Source organism: Hypomesus transpacificus, chromosome 15 (genome assembly GCF_021917145.1).
Source record: "Hypomesus transpacificus isolate Combined female chromosome 15, fHypTra1, whole genome shotgun sequence".
NCBI classification, from domain to species: domain Eukaryota; kingdom Metazoa; phylum Chordata; class Actinopteri; order Osmeriformes; family Osmeridae; genus Hypomesus; species Hypomesus transpacificus.
This window is the reverse complement of record NC_061074.1, coordinates 6881156-6905015: the sequence shown is the minus strand read 5'-3', so window position 1 is coordinate 6905015 and position 23860 is coordinate 6881156. Positions and strand designations below refer to the sequence as shown.

General features: G+C 48.8%; 3 protein-coding genes across 4 annotated transcripts; 2 read left to right on the top strand and 1 right to left on the bottom strand.

The window, feature by feature from the left end:
• Positions 1–87: 87 nt before the first annotated feature.
• Positions 88–6208, top strand: bace1 (beta-secretase 1). The gene is made up of 9 exons (XM_047035767.1): positions 88–948; positions 3094–3182; positions 3382–3598; positions 3742–3879; positions 4060–4194; positions 4436–4537; positions 4727–4876; positions 4980–5151; positions 5449–6208. Exons 1-9 carry the CDS (start codon positions 646–648, stop codon positions 5691–5693), a joined length of 1551 nt encoding a protein of 516 aa, XP_046891723.1. The 5' UTR covers positions 88–645; the 3' UTR covers positions 5694–6208.
• Positions 6209–7267: 1059 nt separating this feature from the next.
• On the top strand, positions 7268–16309 carry pcsk7 (proprotein convertase subtilisin/kexin type 7). Its single transcript, XM_047035409.1, has 16 exons — positions 7268–7397; positions 8635–9170; positions 9420–9554; positions 9825–9990; positions 10355–10445; positions 10649–10703; positions 10900–11038; positions 11135–11235; positions 12066–12233; positions 12359–12463; positions 12871–12973; positions 14321–14477; positions 14615–14709; positions 14793–14898; positions 15016–15133; positions 15341–16309. The coding sequence occupies exons 2-16, from the start codon at positions 8685–8687 to the stop codon at positions 15578–15580; spliced, it is 2265 nt and encodes a 754-aa protein (XP_046891365.1). The 5' UTR covers positions 7268–7397; positions 8635–8684; the 3' UTR covers positions 15581–16309.
• A 119-nt stretch (positions 16310–16428) lies between these two features.
• tagln (transgelin) lies at positions 16429–22739 on the bottom strand. Of its 2 annotated transcripts, XM_047035410.1 has the most exons (6): positions 22530–22737; positions 19100–19136; positions 17874–18065; positions 17447–17618; positions 17204–17306; positions 16429–16991 (listed from the first exon to the last, which is right to left on the bottom strand). In XM_047035410.1, exons 2-6 carry the CDS (start codon positions 19109–19111, stop codon positions 16847–16849), a joined length of 624 nt encoding a protein of 207 aa, XP_046891366.1. In that variant the 5' UTR covers positions 19112–19136; positions 22530–22737; the 3' UTR covers positions 16429–16846. The 2 variants fall into 2 exon arrangements, with proteins under 2 accessions (XP_046891366.1, XP_046891367.1); XM_047035411.1 differs by lacking the exon at positions 19100–19136 and having other exon boundaries at positions 22530–22739.
• Positions 22740–23860: the final 1121 nt, after the last annotated feature.

Sequence of the window (23860 nt, the reverse complement as noted above, 5' to 3'; positions counted from 1 at the left end):
GAATGCCATGTAAGCTGTTTCCCGGTTGAGATGGTTTCAGGGAGATGCTCCGTTCTCCGTTGCAAGGATGCAGGATTGATGGTGGAGGCGAGTGAAAGAGGGAAGGTAGCGGAGAGAATGAACGAATAGAGGAGTAGGAATGCGGATTATGGTGGCCTAGATTGAGGTGACCGTGCGCAACGCTTTAAATTAAAGTCTGGCTGGAGTCCGCTGATGCCGTTTACGGATTTTTTGTTTTTTTTTGGATGAAAGGAGAATCACCTATATTTTATGCACTTTCTTGTCTTAACAGTCTCAACATTTATACCATTTGGGTGTTTTGGATCGGAGCTTTATCTAACAGCATGCCATCTGCGTCTATTAGGCTATAGAATTGATTAAGATTCCATATATGTTCATAGACTGAACGGGAAGACCAGTCTGGACTGTCATTTTAGTCTGTCGGGGATAAACACTGACAGATGATGTTACAGTCAAACGCACCGGTTTCAATGAAACGGGCATTATATTGTTATGATGTGGATGATATTTACGCCGCATTAGCCTACGATTTTTGATGAAAAACTAATAATTATACGATTAACTGAATGGGAAACACCCCGCGAGCACATTAGCCTATCTGGAATCCTTAGCGTTTATCACAAGATGGAGGCACTTTGTCCTTGTTGGGGGATATTTCTATGGATGACTTTCGGCCTGTTTGTCAATGGTAGTGTTGACACTGGCAGGATTGAACCGTACACCTCGAGCCCTGTGGCAATCCGTATGCCATTGCGACAGGTCGCTCGCGCCGAACCTCCGCCCGCCGCCCCTCAGCACCCCCCGAAGGTCGCGCGGAGGCGGAGAAGGGCTCTTGGCATTAATTTCGTCGACATGATCGACAATCTGCGTGGTAAATCTGGACAGGGTTACTATGTTGAGATGGCAGTTGGCACACCGCCACAAAAGGTAACTCCGTGTATGTCTTCCCCCTCTTCTCATTAAGAGTAAATTCTCCCTATGTAGGTTATATGACTCGAGCCCACCCGTGTGTCACAGCCCATCTCTTACTCGGCTTTGTCATATTTACTAGTCTAGCTGCTGTCAAATAGCCTCTGAATAGCAGTCAGTCAGGGTTCTCTCAAAGGGCAGATGTCCAAAGCAGTCAAGTGTTTGTTTGTGTGTGTGGTGGAGAGAGGGACAGGGAGAGAATGAAGCCATTAGTTCTGCAGGGAGAGCAGGGCCAGAAGAGTGCAGCTGCAGGGTACAGGCTGGCACAGGGGGCGTGTGAGTGTGGAGGTTTCTAAATGACTGAATTTGTTTGTGTTTGTGACCGTCTGTATGACTATATATCTGTGTATTGTATAAGTGTGTGTGTAATTATAAGCAACACTATCCTCATGTTTAGAATCATACATAATCCTAGTGCTGTAATGATTTCAGTTCATTAATAGACTAAGTAGATTAACAGTAGAAAACATGCAGAGAACTGGAAGTGTTTGGAAACAGTGTTGCCTGGCCCCCTCCTCCACCTCACCAGTTGTATTACAGTAACATAAAGCTGACCCAGCAGAATATGTCTGGAAGTGTAACAACAAGATTTTTTTGTTTTTTTTCAAAGGGGGGGGTGCAGTGCAGGCAGGAAGTCACTTTATCAGGCACGGGAAGTGTGTGTGGGTTTGTAGCAGGTCCAAGGTCTCACTATGTCAGGACCAGTGTGTGTGTGCATGTGCTTGTATCTGCAAGAAGAGATCAAGTGATAGTGTGTGTGCTTATGAAAAGAAATGGAGTGATGAAGAGGGAATGTGTGGGTGTATGTAGGTAGGACAATAGAGGAAGAGGGAGAGATAGGAAGAGAGAGAGGAAGCAGGAAGGGAACACGGTCAGCAGATTCATGTCCCAGTTGGCCCAGCAAGGTGGGATAAGGGTTACTGCAAGGTAGGGTGCAGGTTTGTGTGTGTGTGGGGGGGGACGGGGGGACGGACATGGTTGCTGTGTGTTTGTGTCAGAGTGTGTATGTGTGTATGATCTGTGTGTGTGTGGTGTGGGTATAATCTGTGTGCGTGTGTATGATGTGTGTGTGTGTCGGTGTGTGTGTGTACTTAGCATGTGGGGCTGCTAGACTCTGAACACCTTCCTGGATATTTAAATAGAAGATGCATTATTGATTAGTGTATTGCTTCTTGCTTCTCCCTTTTTTCTGTCTTTTTGTACACATACGCACACCCACACACACTCACAACACACACAAACATACACACACACACACACGCTCATACACACACCATCTTTGCCGTAACTCTCAGAGACCCAGCATGTGTCTCCCCCAGTCTGAATGACTGAGTGAGCAGAATATGATCCTCAGACAGGACATACGGAAAGGAGAGGAGAGGAGAGGGGAAGGGGGGAGAGAGGAAAGAGAGATAGACCGTTTAAAGGAAGAAAGAAAGGGGGGAGATGAGTGAGAGAGAAAGTGAAGAAAAAGGAACAGAGAAAGTAGAGAGAATGAGACTGGAGAGAGATGGGAAACAGACGGGGAGAGGTAGGATGGAGAGAGGGAGAAAGTGGAGAGAAAGAGAGAGGGAAGGGCAACCTGAGAACAGCCTTGGGGATGGAGTGAGTGGGAGGAGGATGAGAGAAGGACATTCAGGACGAGCTTAATAGAGAGCAACATGACGTTAGGAGGAGAGGAGATACAAGAGTAGGATTAGAGGAAGAGAGAGTGTAGGAGAGAATGGTGAAAGAGAGAGAGACAGAGAGACAAATAGGACAGAGAGGGAGAGAGACCAAGGAGAGACAAGATTGAAAGAGTGCTGATCTCCATGGCTAAGCCTTGGTTTAGCGGCTGAGAGGAAGCTGACTGAATAGGAAGTCTCTTTTTAAAACCACTGTGTTCACGTTTATCAAAATTACAGAAATAGAATGCTGCAGTGAATCTTTGAGTCCTATGGTTCATATCTGGGAGTGGCTTGTGTGTGCACTTCATAATGATGAGTCTATGTCTCTCCTCCTCTCCCTATCTCTCTTTCTCGCTCGCATCTGGATCTCTTTCTTTGCTTCTCTCTCTTCCTCCTGTTGTCTGCCTCACACCCATATCTCCATCCCTCTCTCCAGCTGAACATCCTAGTGGACACTGGCAGCAGTAACTTTGCTGTGGGAGCTGCTTCTCACCCGTTCCTACGACGATACTACCACCGCTCACTGTGAGTACGGTAACCAAGCAACCTGGACCCGAGTAACCTAGTTACCTATAGATTCTATCACCTCTGGCATCTCTCGTCTTTGAGCACCTAGACCTAATCCCTTCCTCTTTGTTTCCCTTTATCCCTCCATCCCTCTCTTTCTGTCTCACTCCTTCCTGTGTCCTCTCACCCCCTACTTACCCCCCCACCACTCTCCCAGGTCGACCTCCAACCATGACTTGGGCCGAAGTGTGTACGTGCCCTACACCCAGGGCCGTTGGGAGGGCGAGCTGGGCACAGACCTGGTGTCCGTGCCCCACGGGCCCAACGCCACCATGCGCGCCAACATCGCTGCCATCACCCAATCAGATCGCTTCTTCATCAACGGCTCCAACTGGGAGGGCATCCTGGGACTGGCGTACGCTGAGATAGCACGGGTGAGGAGGGGTGAAAGAGAGGTAGGGGCGGGGGGGGGGATAGAGGAGAAAGATGGAGGAAGTGTGATGAGAGAATTAACTAAGCAAGATACTCTCTCTATCAATGATCATCACTAACCTCTGTCCCCCCTCCCACCGCCCAGCCTGACGAGACCTTGGAGCCCTTCTTCGACTCCCTGGTGCGCCAAACAGCGGTGCCCAACCTGTTCTCCCTGCAGCTGTGTGGCGCTGGCTTCACCCAGAACTACAGCCTGGGCAGCGCCACCGTGGGTGGCAGCATGGTGAAGGACACACAGCAACCGCTCAATCAATTCAAGTCAAACAATTAATCAACCAATCTATCTATCAATTTCAAACTAAATGAAAATTCATGAATTTTCTTTCATTATCTGGATTATCTGAACACATAAAACAATATCATGTCATACACATCCTTTACCATGTGATCCCTGTCCCCTCAGATCATTGGAGGGGTGGACACGTCACTCTACGTAGGGGATCTTTGGTACACGCCCATCCGGAGGGAGTGGTACTATGAGGTCATCATCGTGCGCATCGAGGTCAATGGGCAGGACCTGAGCATGGACTGTAAGGAGGTGAGCAGGTCAGGCTCTGGGACCAATGCTGTGACCTCGGCGGAAGAGGTGGTGTTTAATTGTGTATTCTCACTGACTCTGTCTCTCTCTGCTCTCTCTCTCTCTCTCTCTCTCTCTCTCTCTCTCTACCTTTGGTTCTTTTTTCTCTGGTCTTATTGTCCCTGTTTTCTTCTCTCTCTTTCTCTCTCCTCCCCACTCTCTCCTATTCTCTTTCTCTCCTTCTCTCTCTCCTCCTGGTCAGTATAACTATGATAAGAGCATCGTGGACAGTGGGACTACTAACTTGCGCCTCCCCAGGAAGGTGTTCCAGGCTGCAGTGAAGGCCATCGAGGCTGCCTCCTCTGTAAGTCTACCTCCCTCTCCTCTACCGGCCTCTCTTTCTCCACACATCTCTTCTCCTCCCTCTCTTTTTACATGGTTGTCAACGTGGCTTTCAATACATCCACAAGCTGTTATACTATAACTGTCTATCTCTCTTTCTTTGCTTCATTCTCTCTCTCTCTTGCCCCATTTCATCTCTTTCACCCCCCAGACAGAGCAGTTCCCATCGGGGTTCTGGCTGGGGGAGCAGTTGGTGTGCTGGCAGGCTGGCACCACCCCCTGGCACATCTTCCCTGTCATCTCCCTCTACCTGATGAGTGAGAACCGTAACCAGTCTTTCAGGATTTCCATCCTACCCCAGGTACATAAACACCCTTGTGTACGTACGTATGGACGCACACAAACACACACAGTATAGGAGTTATATCCTAACTCGTGCCCTGTGCTACATCGCGTCCTTGCAGCAGTACCTGCGTCCCGTGGAAGACGTGGCGTCGGCCCAGGAGGACTGCTACAAGTTTGCAGTGTCTCAGTCGAGCACGGGAACAGTGATGGGCGCCGTCATTATGGAGGGCTTCTACGTTGTCTTCGATCGCCAGAGGAAACGCATCGGCTTTGCTGTCAGCACGTGCCACGGTAAGGGAGAGGAGTGGAGGAGGAGAGGGGTGGAGGAGAGGATAGGAGGGGAGGGGAGAACGAGAAAGGGGAAGGAGATGTAGAGGGTAGGGAAGCAGACAAGGGGAGAGGTGAAGAGCAGATGAATGAAGAGGAGGTGGGGAGGGAAAATAGGACGTAAGGAAAAGAAGTGTGATTGGTGGGGAAGGGCTAAGGGAGGAGAAGGCTTGGGAGGGGTGAGATCAGTAAGTGTGCTGAGTGTGTAACATAGGCCAGGCCCCCCTCACCTGTCCACATCTGGCCTTCATCCAATCCCAGTGCACGACGAGTTCCGAACGGCGTCGGTGGAGGGGCCATTCCACGGCTTGGACCTGGAGGACTGCGGCTACAACATTCCCCAGACGGATGAGTCCACGCTCATGACCATTGCCTACATCATGGCGGGCATCTGTGCCCTCTTCATGCTGCCTCTCTGCCTCATGGTGTGCCAGTGGCGCTTCACCCGCTGCCTCCGTCCCCCCGGCATGGGCGACTTTGCAGACGACATCTCCCTGCTCAAATGAGACCGCAGGGGCAGGGCAGAGATTTAGGTACAGATGGGGAAGACATTGAAGGACGTACAGGATATAGAGCAGAGACAGGGGAAAAGAGTAGGAAAGAAGTGCATCATTGAAATAATTCTGATTACTTTTAAGAGATACGATACGGCTGTAGTCAGAGTTTGTGAGGAGCTTTAACTGAAACCTGTAGAGCCAAGGTGGATGTGCGATGACCTTAGAGAGGGGGTGCTTAGGGAGAACTGGAGGTAGTATTACATTGTCATACTACCTACACTGTTGTTGTTTGGGATATGTGCAATGTAACAGAGGTGGTTCAGTAACTGGCAGCCTCATGGAGAGAGGTAAAGTATATAGGGGGATAGGCAGGCGAGTGAGAAGGATTTAAAATTCAGCAACCTCTGGTGGGAAGAGAGTGGATAGGTTTGTCGAAAGAAGGGCATGATGTAAATAATATACTGTGAGTGAGTAAACGAGTGTATGTGTGACAGAGAGAATGTGCAATTAAAATGTGTTTGAAAGATAACATGCTATTACACAGAAAGATGTATTTAGTTATGTTGTTTTACAGTGATTCTACCAGCAAACCCAAACTGCAGTAAGTGCCACTCAAGTGAGCATTAAAAAACAGTATAGTCAATATTCCAATATCAGAGCGATGGGGTGAAACTATTGTTTGGGGGGTCATTTCACACCTTAGTTGATGTATTGACTGTAATATAACTGAAGCCAGATGACACTTTTCTATGGGTTGATATATGTATGTACTGTATAATAATGTTGGTGCATAAACTACTACAGTCCAGACACGGAACACACACCTCAGACAGGTCCGATACAACGATGGACTCCAACCCACCAAATATTGAGATGATTCTTGACACAACTGTGTAATCCCTCCCATCACTCCCAGACACAATCTAACCCTCTCATCTTGAATCAGCCTCATGTCTCGGTCTTGTGTTCTCTCATGGGGACATGGGAGAATTACGTTTGTGTAATCGTCATATATTTCTGATCAATTTCCTTGCCTTTTATCAGCAGGCAGGAATCGGATAATTACCATATTATTACTACACCTATGCAGCCCCCTCTGGTCTAACCTGCTATATCAGTGCAAAATAGTGGTCTAATGCAAATACTTGGCTGCCATGTTTTTAATGTTGTGTATGTTGAGGAGCTGGGGGGGAGAACAACCCGACCCTATATGCATATGGGCAGCTCCCTGCTCTGTCTCGACCTGCTGTAAATACATGAACCAAGAAATGTATCAATCCGTCTGCTCTCAGACCTGACGGTGGAGTACCAATAAAGTTATTAATATACCTCTAACTCGTCCTCTGTGCCATGAGATTGAGTGGTCTCGAATGAAAGACACGCACTACTACACTGAATTCTCGAAACACGGATTAAAATTATTCATAGAATTTGCCGCATACGACCCCATGAATTAGTGAGGGCCTTTCGCCCCTTGGTGGAGACAAAAGAGTATAGAAGTCAATAAAAAGTTATTTGGTGGAGAGAAGAGCCATAGAAAAGACTCTGGTGGAGAGAAATAATATTTCTGCGGAAATGACGTTTGTACTGGGATTGTTGCGGAAGTGTTCCAACACTAGTGTGGCATCAGAGTATATAGATTTGGTTCGCATACCAAACAAAATGAAGGTGTCATTCACAAATAAACGATAGAGTAAAGACTTCAACGCGAAGGTAATATAATCGTATTATTGTTATTCTATCGTGTGGTGGTTAAACCCTGAGATACATCATATGAAACGATATCTAGAACGCGCTAGTGTTTGAAGCTAATGGCAATAACATCCGCATGTCCCCTGCGTGAATACGAGTTGTCAAACTTATGTGGTTACTTAGCCAATGCTTAGCCACTATTTATTTACATTGAATTTCTATTAAAATGGACTTGATTGCCATTTGGTTTGATAGCGAGCTAAATCCACCTGCCACTATAGTCTCGTCACGGTCCTCACAGTTCGCCGACGTTCTGCTGACAATGGATAAAATTGGTCGGGACCTACTAGCCATAACTTTAGCACAATGATGTGGGGTTAGCATTAATTTGCGATTAACACTTGTTTGTGATTCAGCCATATTGAATCTTTGTTTGGCAAAAAGCTAGCTACACTGTAACCTAGTGTAGCTTTATCTTCCTTCCACTGTTGTTGTTTAGACACAGTGTTGCGGTGTGGAGTTTCAAGGCACTTGTGTGATCAAAATATGGTTATAATATTTAAAGGCTATTGTGCGTCTCATACTTTATGACCACAGAATGAGGTCAGTGAGTGTCAAACAGCTCTGCTGGTCACATCACTGTGAAAACTTGTGTATTGTGTAACAGGTGTACCTACAGGTGTATTAGGTAACCTGTTTATCAGGTAACAGGCATAGCAACATAACACATTTGTTGTGTGTGTTTGTGTGCGGCCGCAGGTGCGTGTCTGAACGTGTATTGTTAAGTAGGCTCCTGTGTATTCACTTGAGGGTTGTCCCTGAACTGTGTTGACCATCTCACAGCTCTGTAGTCTAACAGCATGATGTCTGAGCTAGCGTGTTAGTGCCTGGAGTTGTGCAAGCAGTGGTGTGCTAATAAAGCTGATCAATCTGCTGGACAAGGTAGCTTGTGGGATGTTGTGAAACCAGGTTACTGCCTGTGAAATACCACACTGGTATGAGTGTTCATGTTTTGGTCTCTCTCTAATCTTTGTTCTCTCCTTTTTCTTTCTCTTCTCTCCTTTTTCATAACTTGTTGTTTACTTTGCCTTACACTCTGTCCCCCACTCACACAATGTTTACTACCCTTCCTCCACATCTCCCTTCCTCCACATCTCCCTTCCTCCACATCTCCCTTCCTCCACATCTCCCTTCCTCCACATCTCCCTTCCTCCACATCTCCCTTCCTCCACATCTCCCTCCTCTATCCCTCTGTCAGGCTGCAGCTCTGATGTGGAGCGGTTGGCCTGACTGTGTGTCAGCCTTGCCATGGGATCACCCTCTTTTTCCTCTTCTCCCTCTCTCCTGCTCCTCCTCTTCTTCACCTCGGCTCTCCTCCTAACCGTTCACCCCGTCTTCACCCCCTCATCCCCCCCTCCTACATGTGGTCCGGGCCAATCCTGGGCGGTCCGGCTGCACGCTGACTCAGACCCGGAGGACGGCCCCCTGGATCTGGACCTGGTGGCCAGCAGGGTGGCCCGGCAGGCTGGCCTGGAGAACCGAGGACAGATCGGACAGCTGGAGGGACACTACCTGCTGTGTGCATGGCCCAGGCCTAGGCCTGGTTCTGGCGACGAGCCTAGGGCTGGAGTTGAAGATCAGGCCGGGCCGGTAGAGGGGGTAGGCGTGGCCAGTCCAGCTGAGGTGCTGGCCTCTCACCCACATGTCCTGTGGCACTCCCAGGAACAGGTGCTCAGCAGGTCCAAGAGGTCTGTGGCCTTTAACGACCCCAGATACCCCAAACAGTGGCACCTGGTGAGAACCCACCTCACTTGACTAAAGTACCACTGAAAGATTATGCTTTCTTGCTCACAACTGAGTGTAGACCACACTGGGCTCTCTGTGTTCTGTCTCACTCCTAACACTGGGAGCTAATATACAACTCGCAGCCCCCTCTGGAAATGAACTGGAAATGAGGGTACGAGCATGGACAGCCCCAGATTCATTTCCCTCTTCTCCGCTGTCCCCCTCTTCTCTTTCTCTCTTCCTCTCTCTACATCACAGCACAACGACCTGAGGGAGGGCATGGACATCAACGTGACAGGCGTTTGGGAGTACAACATCACAGGGAGCGGCGTCACCGTGGTTGTCGTTGACGACGGCGTGGAACACACCCTCCAGGATATCCAGCCCAACTATGTGAGTCATGTGAAGTTCCACTTCCTGGATTCAGCCACCCCCTCCTCTGATTGTTCTGGTCTGGTCGTATGATTACAGCCAGCTATTAGGGCATGAAAGGCTGTGAGAATGAAATAATAGCATATGTACTTTGTACATTTTGTACAGCTGTGCTGACTTTGTGTCCTACGACTATGACTTTGTGTATTATGGCTCTATGCAAGCTAGGATTTGTAATAAGACATAACTGTACTATAAAGGTCACACCGTTTAACTGTCCACCCCATCCAGAGTCCAGAGGGCAGCTACGACCTGAACTCCAACGACCCAGACCCCATGCCCCACCCCGATGCTCACAGTGACAACCACCATGGGACGCGTTGCGCTGGGGAGATCGCCGCTGTGCCCAACAACAGCTTCTGTGCCGTGGGTGTGGCCTATGGGAGTAAAGTGGCAGGTAAGTGTGTGTCTGAATCCTCTCCCACTGTCTCCCTGACTTCCCTGTGGTGTCTCTCAGGTCAGGGGAGGTTCTGCACCATTTCAACTGGGGGGGGGGGGGGGGCAAGCTGGGGCCAGTTGTACCGTTAGAGGGGCCAGTTACATTAACCATTATTGTTGTCATATAGTTTTCTTCACTGTGTTAACAGGCAAAATACAATTTTTATAATGATTCAGCCTCTGCAGTTAGGGGGGCCACAAGGGGTTCATGCTCGTTGTCACAAGGCCCCTCAGTCCTCAGAATACCCCCTGTACCTGGTACTGGTCCCTGCTTGCTCCTCATCTGTCTGGAATGGGTTTCTCTCTCTCGGCTGGGTGTGTAGGTATCAGGGTGCTGGACGGACCGCTGACAGACAGCATGGAGGCTGTGGCCTTCAACAAACACTACCAAGTCAACGATGTATACAGCTGCAGGTAGCAAGCAGGACATATACACACACATGCATACACACACACACACACAGTATGTTTTTATTATCTCAGCTCTCTTAAATGGCTTTGTCTCCACTTCTCCACTTGTCTCTCCCCTCCCTCCTCTCGTCTGTCTGCTCCTCCTTCTCTTCATCTCTCCTCCTTCTCCTCTATCCCCCCCTTGGCTCTTCCTCTTGTGTCTCCAGCTGGGGACCAGATGATGATGGACATACAGTTGATGGGCCACATCCCCTGGGCAAGGTCTGCATGTGTGAACACACACACACACACACACAAACACATTTATTAGCACACACAGGTGTACTAATATTTTCCTAATAAATTGCATTCCACTCAGTCCCCGACAGGGGGGGTTATGCCGCTGTAGGCTCAGTTAATGTGAAGTCCAGCTGGCAGTGGGATTCAGGTCAGTAACAGTTCCATCTCTGTCCTCAAGGCGGCGCTGCAGCACGGGGTGATCGCCGGCAGGCGGGGCTTCGGCAGTATATTTGTGGTTGCCAGTGGCAACGGGGGCCAGTATAACGACAACTGCAACTACGATGGCTATGCCAATTCCATCTACACCATCACTATAGGTAACAGTGTGTGTGTCTGTGTGTACCCCTTCAGAAAGAAATAAGAAAATCCTAAGGAGTCACTGTATAATGTCAACGTGTGTGTGTGTGTGACAGGGGCCGTGGATGAGGACGGGAGGATGCCGTTCTATGCGGAGGAGTGTGCCTCCATGCTGGCTGTTACCTTCAGCAGTGGGGGGGTCAAGATGAGAAGCATTGTGAGTTTACCATTAGTACACACACACATGCACACTCATGCAACCATATGAACACACTGGCACACTCACACCTACTCACACATGTACACACGCTCACACTTTCATATATGCACACACTTAAATGCATATGTACACACGCCAATATACTTACAAACACAGACCCTTACATAAACTCACTCTAAACATAGCAATGGTCAATGAGATTAGCAGAGAGAGGGTTCTGGAAAGGAGGATGAGGGGGAAGCTGGTGAAGGGAGAAAGAGGGATGAGGTATAGAGGGATGAATAGAGAGAGTGAAGGACAGTACTGCTCTGCTCTGTTTGCTGCTGTTTGGTTCCATCACCATGGAAACGTGGTCTGGGACATGACGTAGAGACCCATGCTGGGATTGGTGGCACCAAGAGGCCACACCCACTACACCACAACACAGATCCAGTGGTCACCAGAACATTCCTAAGGCTCACTTGATCTCTCTCTCTCGTTCTGTCTTCTTTCTCTCTCCCTTTCTCCTATGCCTGTCAAGCCCCCGCCTCTCCTTAACTGAATAATCCCCTGTCTGTGCATCTCGATGCACTTTCAGATCCTCCTGCCCTCGCGCCCCCCCTGCTACTTCCCAGCTCTCTGGCCATAAGCAATACAACAGTGCCGCTGAATGTAGTGCTGACTCTGAGCCAGCTGTTATTTACCATCCTCCTTACAGAGTGCAGATACTCACACACACACACACACACACACTAACCACAGGATTCATGTTCATGATGTCACATGGTAGTGCACACAGTACATCCGGAGACTGGCATGAACGTGTGTGCGTGGGCGTGTGTGCGCAGGTGACGTCAGACTGGTCCATGCAGCACGGCACCGGCTGCACCGACGGCCACACGGGCACGTCAGCGGCCGCTCCCCTGGCAGCCGGCATGGTGGCCCTGATGCTGCAGGTCCGCCCCTGCCTCAGCTGGAGGGACGTCCAGCACATCATCACCTACACCGCCACGCAGGTATGCAGGGGGGGGGGGGGGGGGGGGGGGGCTGTGTAGGTGAGCCTGTGTGTGTGTGTGGGGGGGGGGCATGAACTGGGTGCTATCTCAAGTTGGGTGTTTATTTTGGAGGTGTGTGTTTGCAGTATGACACGCGGGCGGACTGGAAGGTGAACGGGGCAGGGTTCCACCACAGCCACAAACATGGGTTCGGTCTGCTCAACGCCTGGAGACTGGTCAATGCTGCCAAGGTGGACACACACACACACAGATATTATCAATACTATTTTCACTGTCAAAGTGAGATTAAGCATACTTTAAGGTTAAGTGAGCTCATTATAAGTAAACTAAACCCTCAGGCTACAGACAGCCAGTAAAATGTTTCATCAGCACAATATGAAGCTTTCCCTGTGGTATTGTTCCCCTTAACTTCTTAAATAGGATTTGGCTCATGTGCATGTACATGACAGAGCGTGTCATTCAATAGGAGAGAGAACTATGCTGTGGTTGTAATCGATGAGACAGGAACCTGCTGACACGGCCTGAACAGTCCAATCTGAGTGTCGTGTTCTGGTTGTGGGCTCGGATCCATACATGAGGAATGAGACACATCCACATGATATGTTCCCCTAACCTAGCTTGTGGGATGTTTTTCCAGGTGTGGGAGTCGGTTCCTTTCCTGGTGTCCTATCAGAGCCCAGTACTGAAGAAGGAGGAGCCTATTCTGACCTATCCCGACAAACTTGCACTCACCTGGAATGGTAGTTAGTCTGCCATCTGTCTTACTGCGTGTCTATCTGTCTGCTCTTGCCCAGTCTTGGTCTGTCCTATTGCTGATCTGTGTTTGTCTGTGTGGAGGGTTCATTTACATTTACAGTTCAGAGTGTGTACTCCCTGCTGTCAACACCAGTGTCCTACTGTAGAGTTAGTCTCCCTCCCTGGAGAATACGAGCTCTGTGTCCTTATTAGGCAATGTTCTACTGTCCCTCCTTCCCTCTCTCTCTCTCTCTTTCTGCTCTCTCTTTCTTTCTGCTCTCTCTCCTTCTCTCTCTCTCTCTCTCTCTCTCTCTCTCTCTCTCTCTCTCTCTCTCTCTCTCACTCACTCACTCACTCACTCACTCACTCACTCACTCACTCACTCACTCACTCACTCACTCACTCACTCACTCACTCACACACACACACACACACACTGACCTCATCACAGCAGAGACATCTCTTTTCCTTCCTTCTTTTCTCTCGCTGCCTTACCCTGTCATGGCCCCTCTGTGGTTAGGTGTGTGTGAGTTCTCTCTCTCTGACTGGGGGACAGACCGGTGCAAGCGTTGCTGACCAGGGCAAAATTACTATTCTACTAATCTATCACTCCACACTTACAAATGAATCCACTCGGTGACAAATCTCATAGTTAAAATCAGTCATAATTCCCATTGGTTGAACATAGTTTAGTGGCGGGGGTGGCATGTGTTTTGGCTGGAGATGGAGAAAGATACAGGCAACAAGATATATTGTTGGTTTTGGAAAGAAAACCAGCAGTTAAAGTGCAATGAGGTGTGTGTGCCTGTGTGGTACTGTCATCCATCGCTGGGGTCCAGAATGGACTGCGAGTGTGCATGCCTGGTTAGGGTCAATGCTGTCAGTCACATTCACAAGGAGAGGGAGGAGGGAGGGAGGTGGGGGTGAGAATGAAGGAGGGGAGAGAAAGAAGCTCGATCGAGGAGGAGTGATGGGGTGATGTGGAGGGAAGACAGTTAAAGGCATCTTGGATTTGTGGAGGAGCTGCTCTCCTCCTCCCGGCTCCTCATCTTCTCTCCCTCTCCTCCTCAGGGTGGGTGTGTTGGCCTTCACGATGAGGCAGTGTTAGGGTTAGACCCCCATTAGCTACCAGCACTGCACTGTACTGAGGAAGAGGGGGAGGAGGAAAGGGAGCAGTATGATTGGGATCAGCTGGACTGTAGGTCTCACACCCTCAGCCTTTTTTTGAACCTGTTTTTCTGACCAGTCCTCCTCGGTCTGTTTACTATCTATTGGCTGACCTGCCCCCCCCCCCCCCCCTCCTCTCCTGCCCTCCCCCACACCCCCTCCTCTCATGCCCCCCCCTTCTCCAGTCACGGCTGATGACCTCAGCCAATCGGGGATGCAGACGCTGGAGCATGTATCCGTCACCGTGACAATAACCCACCCCTGTCGTGGCAACGTGGAGGTGGTGCTGCTCTGCCCCAGCGGGATGACGTCGCTCATCGGAGCCAGGCGCGTCATCGACAGGTGAATGAGTACACACACACATGCACATCATAGCTTACAAGCATGTTTGAATTGATTGTTAGACTGTCTTTTTTTCGATATGTATTCACCGCGTGTGTGTGTGCGTGCGTGTGTGTCTGCGTGTGTGTGTGTGTCAGGGACCCGTCGGGGTACCAGGACTGGACCTTCTCCACGGTGCGCTGCTGGGGAGAGAGAGCAGAGGGACAGTACACACTGCAGCTCTCTGACTACAGTAAGTATCTCACAATATCACAACAGAATGACCCCAATACAACTTCACCAAGACCCAATAACATAACCCCTCCCCCCCGCCAGGAGACCCCTCCAGCCAGGTGTGCTCTGCAGTAGGGGTCCTGCAGCACTGGAAGCTCACACTCTACGGCTCCTCCATGGCCTTCAGCCAGGTCAAGGACAGGCAGAGGTGAGGACACGCCACACACACACATGTTACACACACACATACATACATGGCTGTGTGTGTTGATTGTCACTTTGGGGGAAGGTTCTGTGTGTTGATGGGCTGTGTGTTGATTGACAGGCTGGTAGAGGAGGCCATGGGGGGGCAGTATCTGGACAGCAGCTTCTCTCTGCCCTGCCCCCCAGGACTGGACATACCTGCTGAGAGCATCAGCCCTTTCACCTCCAACAGCCTCAAGGTAGATACACACTCATTCACTCACACTCACTCACTCACACACACATTCACTCACTCACTCGCACATTCACTCACTCACACATTCACAACTTGGTTTGGTAGTTTATTTCCTCGTAGTTTCACTTTTTTTATACCTAATTGATGCTCCTAATTCCCTCTCTCTTTCCATCACCTTTTCTTCCTTCCCTCCCTCTATCTCTCCCCCCAGTCTCTGCTCCTGCTGGGGTGCTTTGCCCTGTTTTGGTCTCTGTACTACACCCTGGAGGTGACGCTAGCCCACCTGGACCTGCGCCAGCTGTGTCTGCGAGGCTGGGGGCCGCGGGGGGGCCGCGGGGGCCGGGGGGCCCGGAGGAGGGGAGACCCGGAGGGGGCCAGCTCAGACATGGAGCTGCAGGCGGGGCTGGACTCTGAGGTCAAGGTGCCTTTGGTCACTGGAGACAACACATAGCAGTGGAGTACAACCCTATACCCCAAAGAGAGACTGTGGTTGGGGTCTGGACTCCGGAGAGGTTGTGTGACAGCCTTGGAGGAGGAGGGCAGACTGGACTACCTCCAACCCTTGTTCTTCCCCCCTCCCCAAACATCCCCTACCTGTGGCCTTTTATCTGAGTGCAGTGTGCGAGTATGTGTGCAAATCTGTGTGATTGAGCATTTTGATTCAAGTTCGAAAGGGCCCTCATTAAATGGAGCCCATGGGATTATAGTCTGTGAGAGTATTGCACTTTGGGAAGGTATTCAAATGTTCTCTGTGAGTATTCTGGTAAATGCATACAAAAATAGATTTATTTTAGCAAGTACATTCTTTTTGAATATTTTTCTGCTTTGAAACTATGATGTGGGATATTTTTTAGGAATTGTATTTGGTGCAAAGCAGTACTTGAACTTTATTTGGTGTGTGTGTGTGTGTGTGTAAGATAGTGGATGACTGATGTGTATATAAGAGGCTGTGTGATTGAGGGTGAATGTGTTTTTTTAAATGGAGTATAAAATATATACTCCACACTTGCGCGAGGACAATGTGTTCTGTTGTACAGTCACACACGTGTGATTTTATATAAACTGTCAAAACCTGAAAGAGATTCTATTTTTGTTTTTGATGTTGCATTGACATGTGTAGGACTCTGGGTGTAGCTGTGATTGACAGCAGAGACTACCAATAAAATAATAACGGGGAACACATCTGTGTGGTTCATTGACGCACACAAACACAAACACACCTAACTGTATACAGCAAATCAAATTAGTGTGACTAACTGAAACATACACTGACACCAACACAACAGATCTAATGAGAAGTTTTAAGTATTTCAAAGTCATTATTTAATAAGACAATGTACAAAAATCCTGGGCTGTTAGGTGGGGCTGTTACAGGTGAAGCAGGGGAGGCAGATACACCAGGAGATAAACTTTCACCCATTGCATGGTAATTAAAACCTAAACCTTTCAATGTTGCTAAACAATCTCAAGCCATCTGCAAAATCAAATGTTCTAGATTTAGGGTTAGGGGTGATCAGAATGCTTGTGCAAGGTCAAAGGATGGGAGTGGAGGTGGGGGGGGAAGGGAGGTGGTGGGGGGGCATGTGGAAGACTGGTATTAGGGTGAGGAAGGTGGGAGTGAGGCAGGGGGGTAAAGGTGGGTTACAACATGTGGGTAGATGGTTGAGGGGTCTTAGGTTTACAAGGGTTTGTTGGAGAGTGGTCTGGGTCTGGGTTCTCAGTTGTTGAGGATCTGTCGGGGTCGTCCATAGCTCATGCCCTGCTGGGAAGCCCCCTTATTGGTTCCCATCTGTAAGCCGATCACATTCTTCCCCTCTTTCAGCTGGTCATCGCTGAAGTCCCGCCTGTTCTCCTGGGCTTTCCTACAAGGGAACATGGGAAATGGAGTTAAAACAGACACCGATAAAAGCTTTAATCTTCTGCATAGAAAAAAAAACAGGAGTTAATGGGATCTCCCACTGTTCAAACAGACACCGTTCATCAGTTTACAGCATGCTTGCAGAGGAACACACACCAAATACTATGGTCACTGTGTACGGCAATGAGGTCATAGCTGCAGGGTCATGTGACTCACTTGAAGAACCAGTTGGGGTCTCCGCGGTAGGTTCCATCCTCCTTGGTGACGGCCAGACTGCCCAGCGCCATCAGGGTCCGCTGAACCGCGGCCAGGTCCTTCCCTGGAACCAGACCACAGGCCCAGTCAAGGACACCACATGCCAAGTCATCACAGGTACCTAGGTCTCTGGGTAGGGTGAGGGTGTACATGTGTGTGAGGGGGTGTGTGTTGGTGTGTGTGTGTGTGTGCCGTGGTTATGACCTTCCCAGAGGTCCACGGTCTGGAACATGTCTGTCTTGGTGACCCCGTAGCGCTCAGCACTGCTCAGGAACTGGGAGATCTGCTCCATCTGCTTGAAGGCCATGGGGGAACTCTGGATCTTCTTCACAGGCTTGTCTCCGTCATACAGGCTGTTGATCAGCTCACAGAGGACCTGCGGGACGGAGAGGGAGAGAAGGAGAGATGGAAAGAGAGAGGGAATTAGGAGAGATAGGGGGAGAAGGAGAGGAGTGGGAGAGGATGGAAAGAGCGAGACAGAGACATACAGAACAACGAAGCAGATACTTTCATTAGACACTGGATGATTTCCAGTTCAAATCCCCTCGAGCCAGGCTCATCCTTCTCCTCTCTAGCGTGTGTTTGTAAGTGAGCTGTTTAAGATGTTGGGTGGTCCGGCAGGCCCACTCACACATCCGTCCTTCAGCCAGGCCTGGAAGCCCAGCTTGCCTTCCTCTGGCCTGGCCACACCGGAGCCACACTGGGCCACAATCCACTCCACCAGCATGACCTCCAGCTCCGGGTCATACTTCTTATCGATCTTATCCTGGACCTGACGGCTCATGCCGTATGATGGACCCTTGTTGGCCATGCCCGCTCCTTGCTGCAAAGGGGGAAGGGGAGGGGTAGAGAGAGCGGGATGGAGGGGAGGGATGGAAAGAGAGAAAGGGAGTGGGGAGGAATTGCGGAAAGAGAGGATAGGAGGGTGAGAGTAGACAGGATGTCAAAACAAAAGCTAAATGTCAGTTTTGCCGGGGTTACGTGTGGAATTATAGATCTACAATGTACTGTAAGTGTCTCCTGGCTGGGGCAGCATGAATACAGCCTTCTCCTGCACTTACCTCTCAAGTGGCTCCATTAGATTGTGGACAGAAAGAAACACTAGTCAAATAGTCATCACCTGACCCTGGTCTATGAAGCATAACACAAGTCTCAACCATGCTGTATTTGTGTCTAACAAGTAAATGATGACCTTGTATGACCTGGTATGTGGCCTGGTTCTGCTATTTACTCAATACATTCGGGCAAAAACAGGCATCACTGTCATGGCATATTCAGCAGCTCTGTGAGAACAGGCAGACTCACATGCCCACACATGCAAATGACTCTGGACAGTTTGTACGTTCACAAACACGTACACACAGAAACACACGCATACGTGTATAGAAACGTAGATACAGACATATGTAAAGAGCAGTGTGTTTAAAAAGGTGTGTATTTGACACAGCCACTCACAATACCCAGCACAGCTAACAACCCAACATCAGATGACACTGCCTGTCTCCGAATGAGCATCACTTCAGTCCACATCATCCAAATCATGCTATCGAGGTTGGCGGAGCCAAAGTGATGCACAATGGGAGCTCTTTTATCAGCAAGCTCTCTCTCTCTCTCTCTCTCTCTCTCTCTCTCTCTCTCTCTCTCTCTCTCTCTCTCTCTCTCTCTCTCTCTCTCTCTCTCTCTCTGTCTCTCTCTCTCACACACACACACACACACACACACACACACGCACACACACTCTTACTGCTTTACAGACACCATTGCTTGTGCAGAACAAGTTTGTCTTTTTTTCTATTTGCTTAGGGGCCAGGTAGCAGAGCGAAGCCCATATCAATGCATAGCCTTTAGCTCTGTCACCTGTGCTGCCATCTTGATGTCAGGTCACCACGTCTGCCTGTAGGTCAAAGGTTAGAGGTTACACTTTAAACAGCCTTGAAGGTCACCTTGATGCTGCTTCCTGATTGGAAAAACTACACCTGGAAGTTGCATTCCTCCCGGTATTTCATTGAATGTTACAATGGGTTATCCATTCATTCTACCACAGACTCTGGAGCCATCAGAGATGGTTGCCCGTGACAACAGTAAAACAGTAACAGCAAAAGTTGCCTGAACCTACATATTTGAAAAGTAGAAAACTCGAAACTCGACTGACCACTCGAATAAGAGGTACTTTATTCTTTATATAAGTCCCTCATCTACTTCAGAGATTGATTTAAATTCAACCAAAACCCCTCTATCCAAGCCCAGGGGTTGGGTTCGACTTCTTGGCATCATTGTGGGAAGAGGGAACCAACCGACAAAGGGCGTTGGTTTGTGCCAGTCTGGGTGGCTGGTTTGCCAGGCTTGGAACCGTGCCAGGGCTGGAGGTGATGACTGCTGCCATGGAGCTTGATGCCATCGTGACAGTAACTACACCAGGGCTGTGAGGCCTCCAAATGTACAGGCCAGGTTACACTAACACACCTGTCCTCTCCCAGGGGGTTGGGGACAGATCACACACATGAAATACCCCCCCCACACACACACACACAGCGCTGCCATTATACAGACATTAGTGTGGAATGCTGCTGTGTCATCATGTTTGGCAGTCGAACACAGAGTATCAGCTCATCAGGGTTGTCATGGGACCCCCCGTTCTCTCTGTGGATATACCCTCTTTCACCCTGCTCGACCGCCCTCCCTACCTTACATCACCCCCTACCTCCCTTAACCCCTTCACTTACTGGCATATTTACCCTCAGCCTGCCCCTCTACCCTTCTTCTCACCGTCCTTTGACTCCTCCCTGGCCCTCTAATTTATCCTTAATTCCTTCCTTCCTATCCTCAGACCCTCTTTGCCTCTTCTGTCTTTGTCAGCCCTTCTCTTGTCCTCTCTGTCCTCTCTGCCCCTACCTGAGCTCCAGTCTGTCTGTGCTCCTTTATACAGTCCTGAGAGGTTACAAGGGCCCTCGGGGACCCAGTTTTACGCCTGCTATTTATCTGCTGTCTGACCTCTGCTGTCAGGTTGGAACCAATGATCTTTAATCAGACTGTATTGCAATCAGGCCTCTGTGCGTGCGTGTGTGTGTGTGTGTGCGTGTGTGTGTGTCTGGATGCGTGTGCATGTGCGTGTGCGTGTGCTTGTGCTTGTGCATGTGTGACTAAGCATAATAGAACAATTACATCATCAGTCTTCTGTCCAATCATGTCTGTTATTCCACTGTGTTTTTGCCTCGCCATGGCAACCCAGTTGGCTACCACCCCTTAAAAACAGGAAGTCCTTGGGCTCCAATCTCTCAACTGAAACATCAATGCCAATATGCAAGTCTAGCCCAGCAGTTGCCCCCGGGGTCATAATTTAGCTTGGTCTAAAACCAATATATATATTTTTTCTGTTTTAGCCTAGCCCAGGCCAGCCTAGTCTAGCCTTGTATAGCCTAGTCTAACCTAGCCTACTAGTTCTGTTCTGCCTCAGGAAGGGAAGTGCAGCTCGCCTTATCTGCCCGTGCTGCTGGTCAGCAGCTCCTCAGGGAGTTTGGCTGCTGCTACTGTTGGAATGCTAACTGCTAACTGTTGGAACGTTAACTGCTAAAGCAGCTCCAGCTGTCTCCTTTCTTCACTCCTTCGCACGCTTATCTAATCTCAACACTTCTTTCAATTCTCAGAAAGCAGGACTGTTAATCTGATCTGGCTGTTTTTGGCTGCTCAAACATTATTTTTCCACCCTCTTTTCCAAGTGTTGTTGTTATTTTCGACCGTACTTTCACTGGTTGACATAGCCCGCTGGGACATGAAGCTGTGTAGTTTATGTGTGCTTAGGGGATGACTGTTGGAAGCAGGCCCATGCCTCATAACTATATCAAGATTTCTGTCTGTGTCTTTCGCTCTTTTTCTGTCTGTCTGTCTGTCTGTCTGTCTGTCTGTCTGTCTGTCTGTCTGTCTGTCTGTCTGTCTGTCTGTCTGTCTGTCTCTCTCTCTCTCTCTCTCTCTCTCTCTCTCTCTCTCTCTCTCTCTCTCTCTCTCTCTCTCTCTCTCTCTCTCTGTCTCTCTCTGTCTCTCTCTGTCTCTGTCTCTCTCTCACTTTATCTTTGTGTATCATCTCTCAGTGTGTCTCTTTCTCTCTCTGTCTCTCTCTATTGTGTGTGTGTGTGTGTGTGCTTCTGCAGATGTGTAGCACTTGTCTCCATTAGTCATGATGTCGTTCTGCTAGCTCCTGGATCTTCAGTGCAGCTCCATGTAAGGCAGTCCTCATTTACCAGAGCAAACTGAAGTATGCAAGTTAGTCAGCATTAGGAGGGGCCTCTGCCTCTCATCTCCTCTGTAAACATCAGCTCCTCCCTCTCTAAACCATCTCAGCTCTCCCCTCTAAATCACCTCAGCTGCTCCCTGTGGTCCCTCTACATCTCCACATACACACATCAGCTACAGTACCACACACAGACTTGCTACTTGAACAAAACAAATTGTGACTAACGATTGGTGAATATAGATCTGATCCATTTGTGTCCTTGCACTGGATAGTCAAATCAGGTACTCCCCAAGTATTTGGTCATGCCATCCTCAAACTGGACCTGTGTCACACCCTAACCACATACTGTGTCTTTCAGCACCTCTGTTTTTACCCAGACCCCCCCTGCCTCCTGCCCCCCCCCCCCCCTCACACACACACACACCCATACAATGATGGTGAGACACTTGATAAAGAGAAATATCCTGCGCAGTTGAATTATTGAATTATTGCAATGGTTCAGTTCGAGACAAACATTTAGGGTTAGGGTTAGGGAGACTAAAAAGCTGCAGTGTTCTGGTTAAAGTTCATGACCCTAGCCAAACACATTGCTCAGTGTTGTGTTTTGTTACATATCCCAGGTCTAGCTTGTGAACACTTTACAGTCCAACAGCATTCTTTAAAGGTTGGTAACATGTCATATGGATGGGTTAAGGCTAGAACCTGTTTGGTCCAAACCTGAAGGTACAGGTACTATCCCTCTCCCAGAGTTGCAGAACTAACTGGAGGTTCTAACTTGCTCTAAACATCAACATGGTCCAAACAGGTTCATACTCCACCAAAAATCTAAGAAGCTACACATTGTAGCTTCCGTTATTGTCTTATTGATGTTGGATTGTACACTGAAAGACATGGGACCACACCAGGCAAAAACTCACCAGGCTAGACCAGACCAGGCTAGACCAGGCCACAGTCACATACTAATTTACACTGAACCAATCCACCAGACTGACAACCTCCTATCTCCAGTTATTCACACTGTACTCCAGCCTGTGAAGAGAAGTAAAGAGAGATACTCACTGTGTGAAAGGATGGAAGAAGAGTCTTTCCTCTGCAAGAGTCAGGGCGAGAGTACGTATATGTGTTCCTGTGTGTGTTGAGGTGAAGGACTGTTTGTATACGTCTCGTCCAGACAGAGTCCCTCCTTCAAAAGTTGATGACTTAAAAGGATCAGACCAGGAGAATGACTTCACCGCTTCAGTCTGGGGGAGAGAGAAAGAGAGAGAGGGAAGTAAAGGAAAGGAGAGGGATGGATGGAGGGAGGGAGCAAGGAAAAAGGAAACTGTATCCTTAAAAGGGCATGCCCTTTAAGCCTTTTTCTGGAACCCTCTCTGTATGTCTCTCTCTGTTTCTCTTTGTGTAATTCTCTCTCTGTATCGCTCTCTGCCTTCTTTACTTTTTCTCTCTTTTCTTCACTCTCTTTCTCTCTCCATCTCTCTCCTTCATCTGTAGTTTTAAAACACTCAATCTCTCTCTTTTTTTCTCTCTCTTTTTCTCTCTCTCTTTTTCTCTCTCTCTTTTTGTCTCTCTCTCTCTTTCTCTCTTTCTCTCTTTCTCTCTTTCTCTCTTTCTCTCTATCTATCTATCTATCTATCTCTCTCTCTCTCTCTCTCTCTCTCTCTCTCTCTCTCTCTCTCTCTCTTTCTCTTTCTCTCTCTCTCTCTCTCTCTCTCTCTCTCTCTCTCTCTCGCTCTCGCTCTCTCTCTCTCTCTCTCTCTCTCTGTCTAGTGAAAAAGTCACAGCCATATTAGGTCAGGCCTGCTCCAAAGACAAAGAGGAGGGAAAAGGAGATGAGGGGAGGAGAGAGGGCAGAAAGCAGGCGGCCAGCAGGCTTCAGTTTGGTCAGCAGGAATTCTCTCCATACCTCACCACACCAGGCCTCCAGTGAGCCAGGAGAAAGAAGGATGAAAGGATGGAAGGATACACAGGGAATGAAAGAATGCAACACATGAATCGAGAAAGACAGAAAAAATGGAGTGAAGTGTGTTGAATAAGCTAGTTTTGGTAAAGAAGGATGTTCCCACTACACACATTCCCTGGTTCTCAGGTTCCTGAAACCTGGTTTTGTATAGAACTGGAAGGAACATTTGAGAGCAAGAAAGTAAGGATTTGGGAATGGAGTATCCTTCAAAAGAAAAATGACAGTAGAAATTAGACTGGAGGAAGAGGCTGGTTAATTATGAGGAAATGATTCACCCTCTCACAGCAGATACCACCATTTATGTCCAAGAGGCTCTTCACCAGCTGGGCTTCTAAGTGTGTGTGTGTGTGTGTGTGTATATGTGTGTACGTATGTTATCATTGGTGAGACATGCCCATTCTATTACTCCTCATAGCCAAACTCTCAGTTT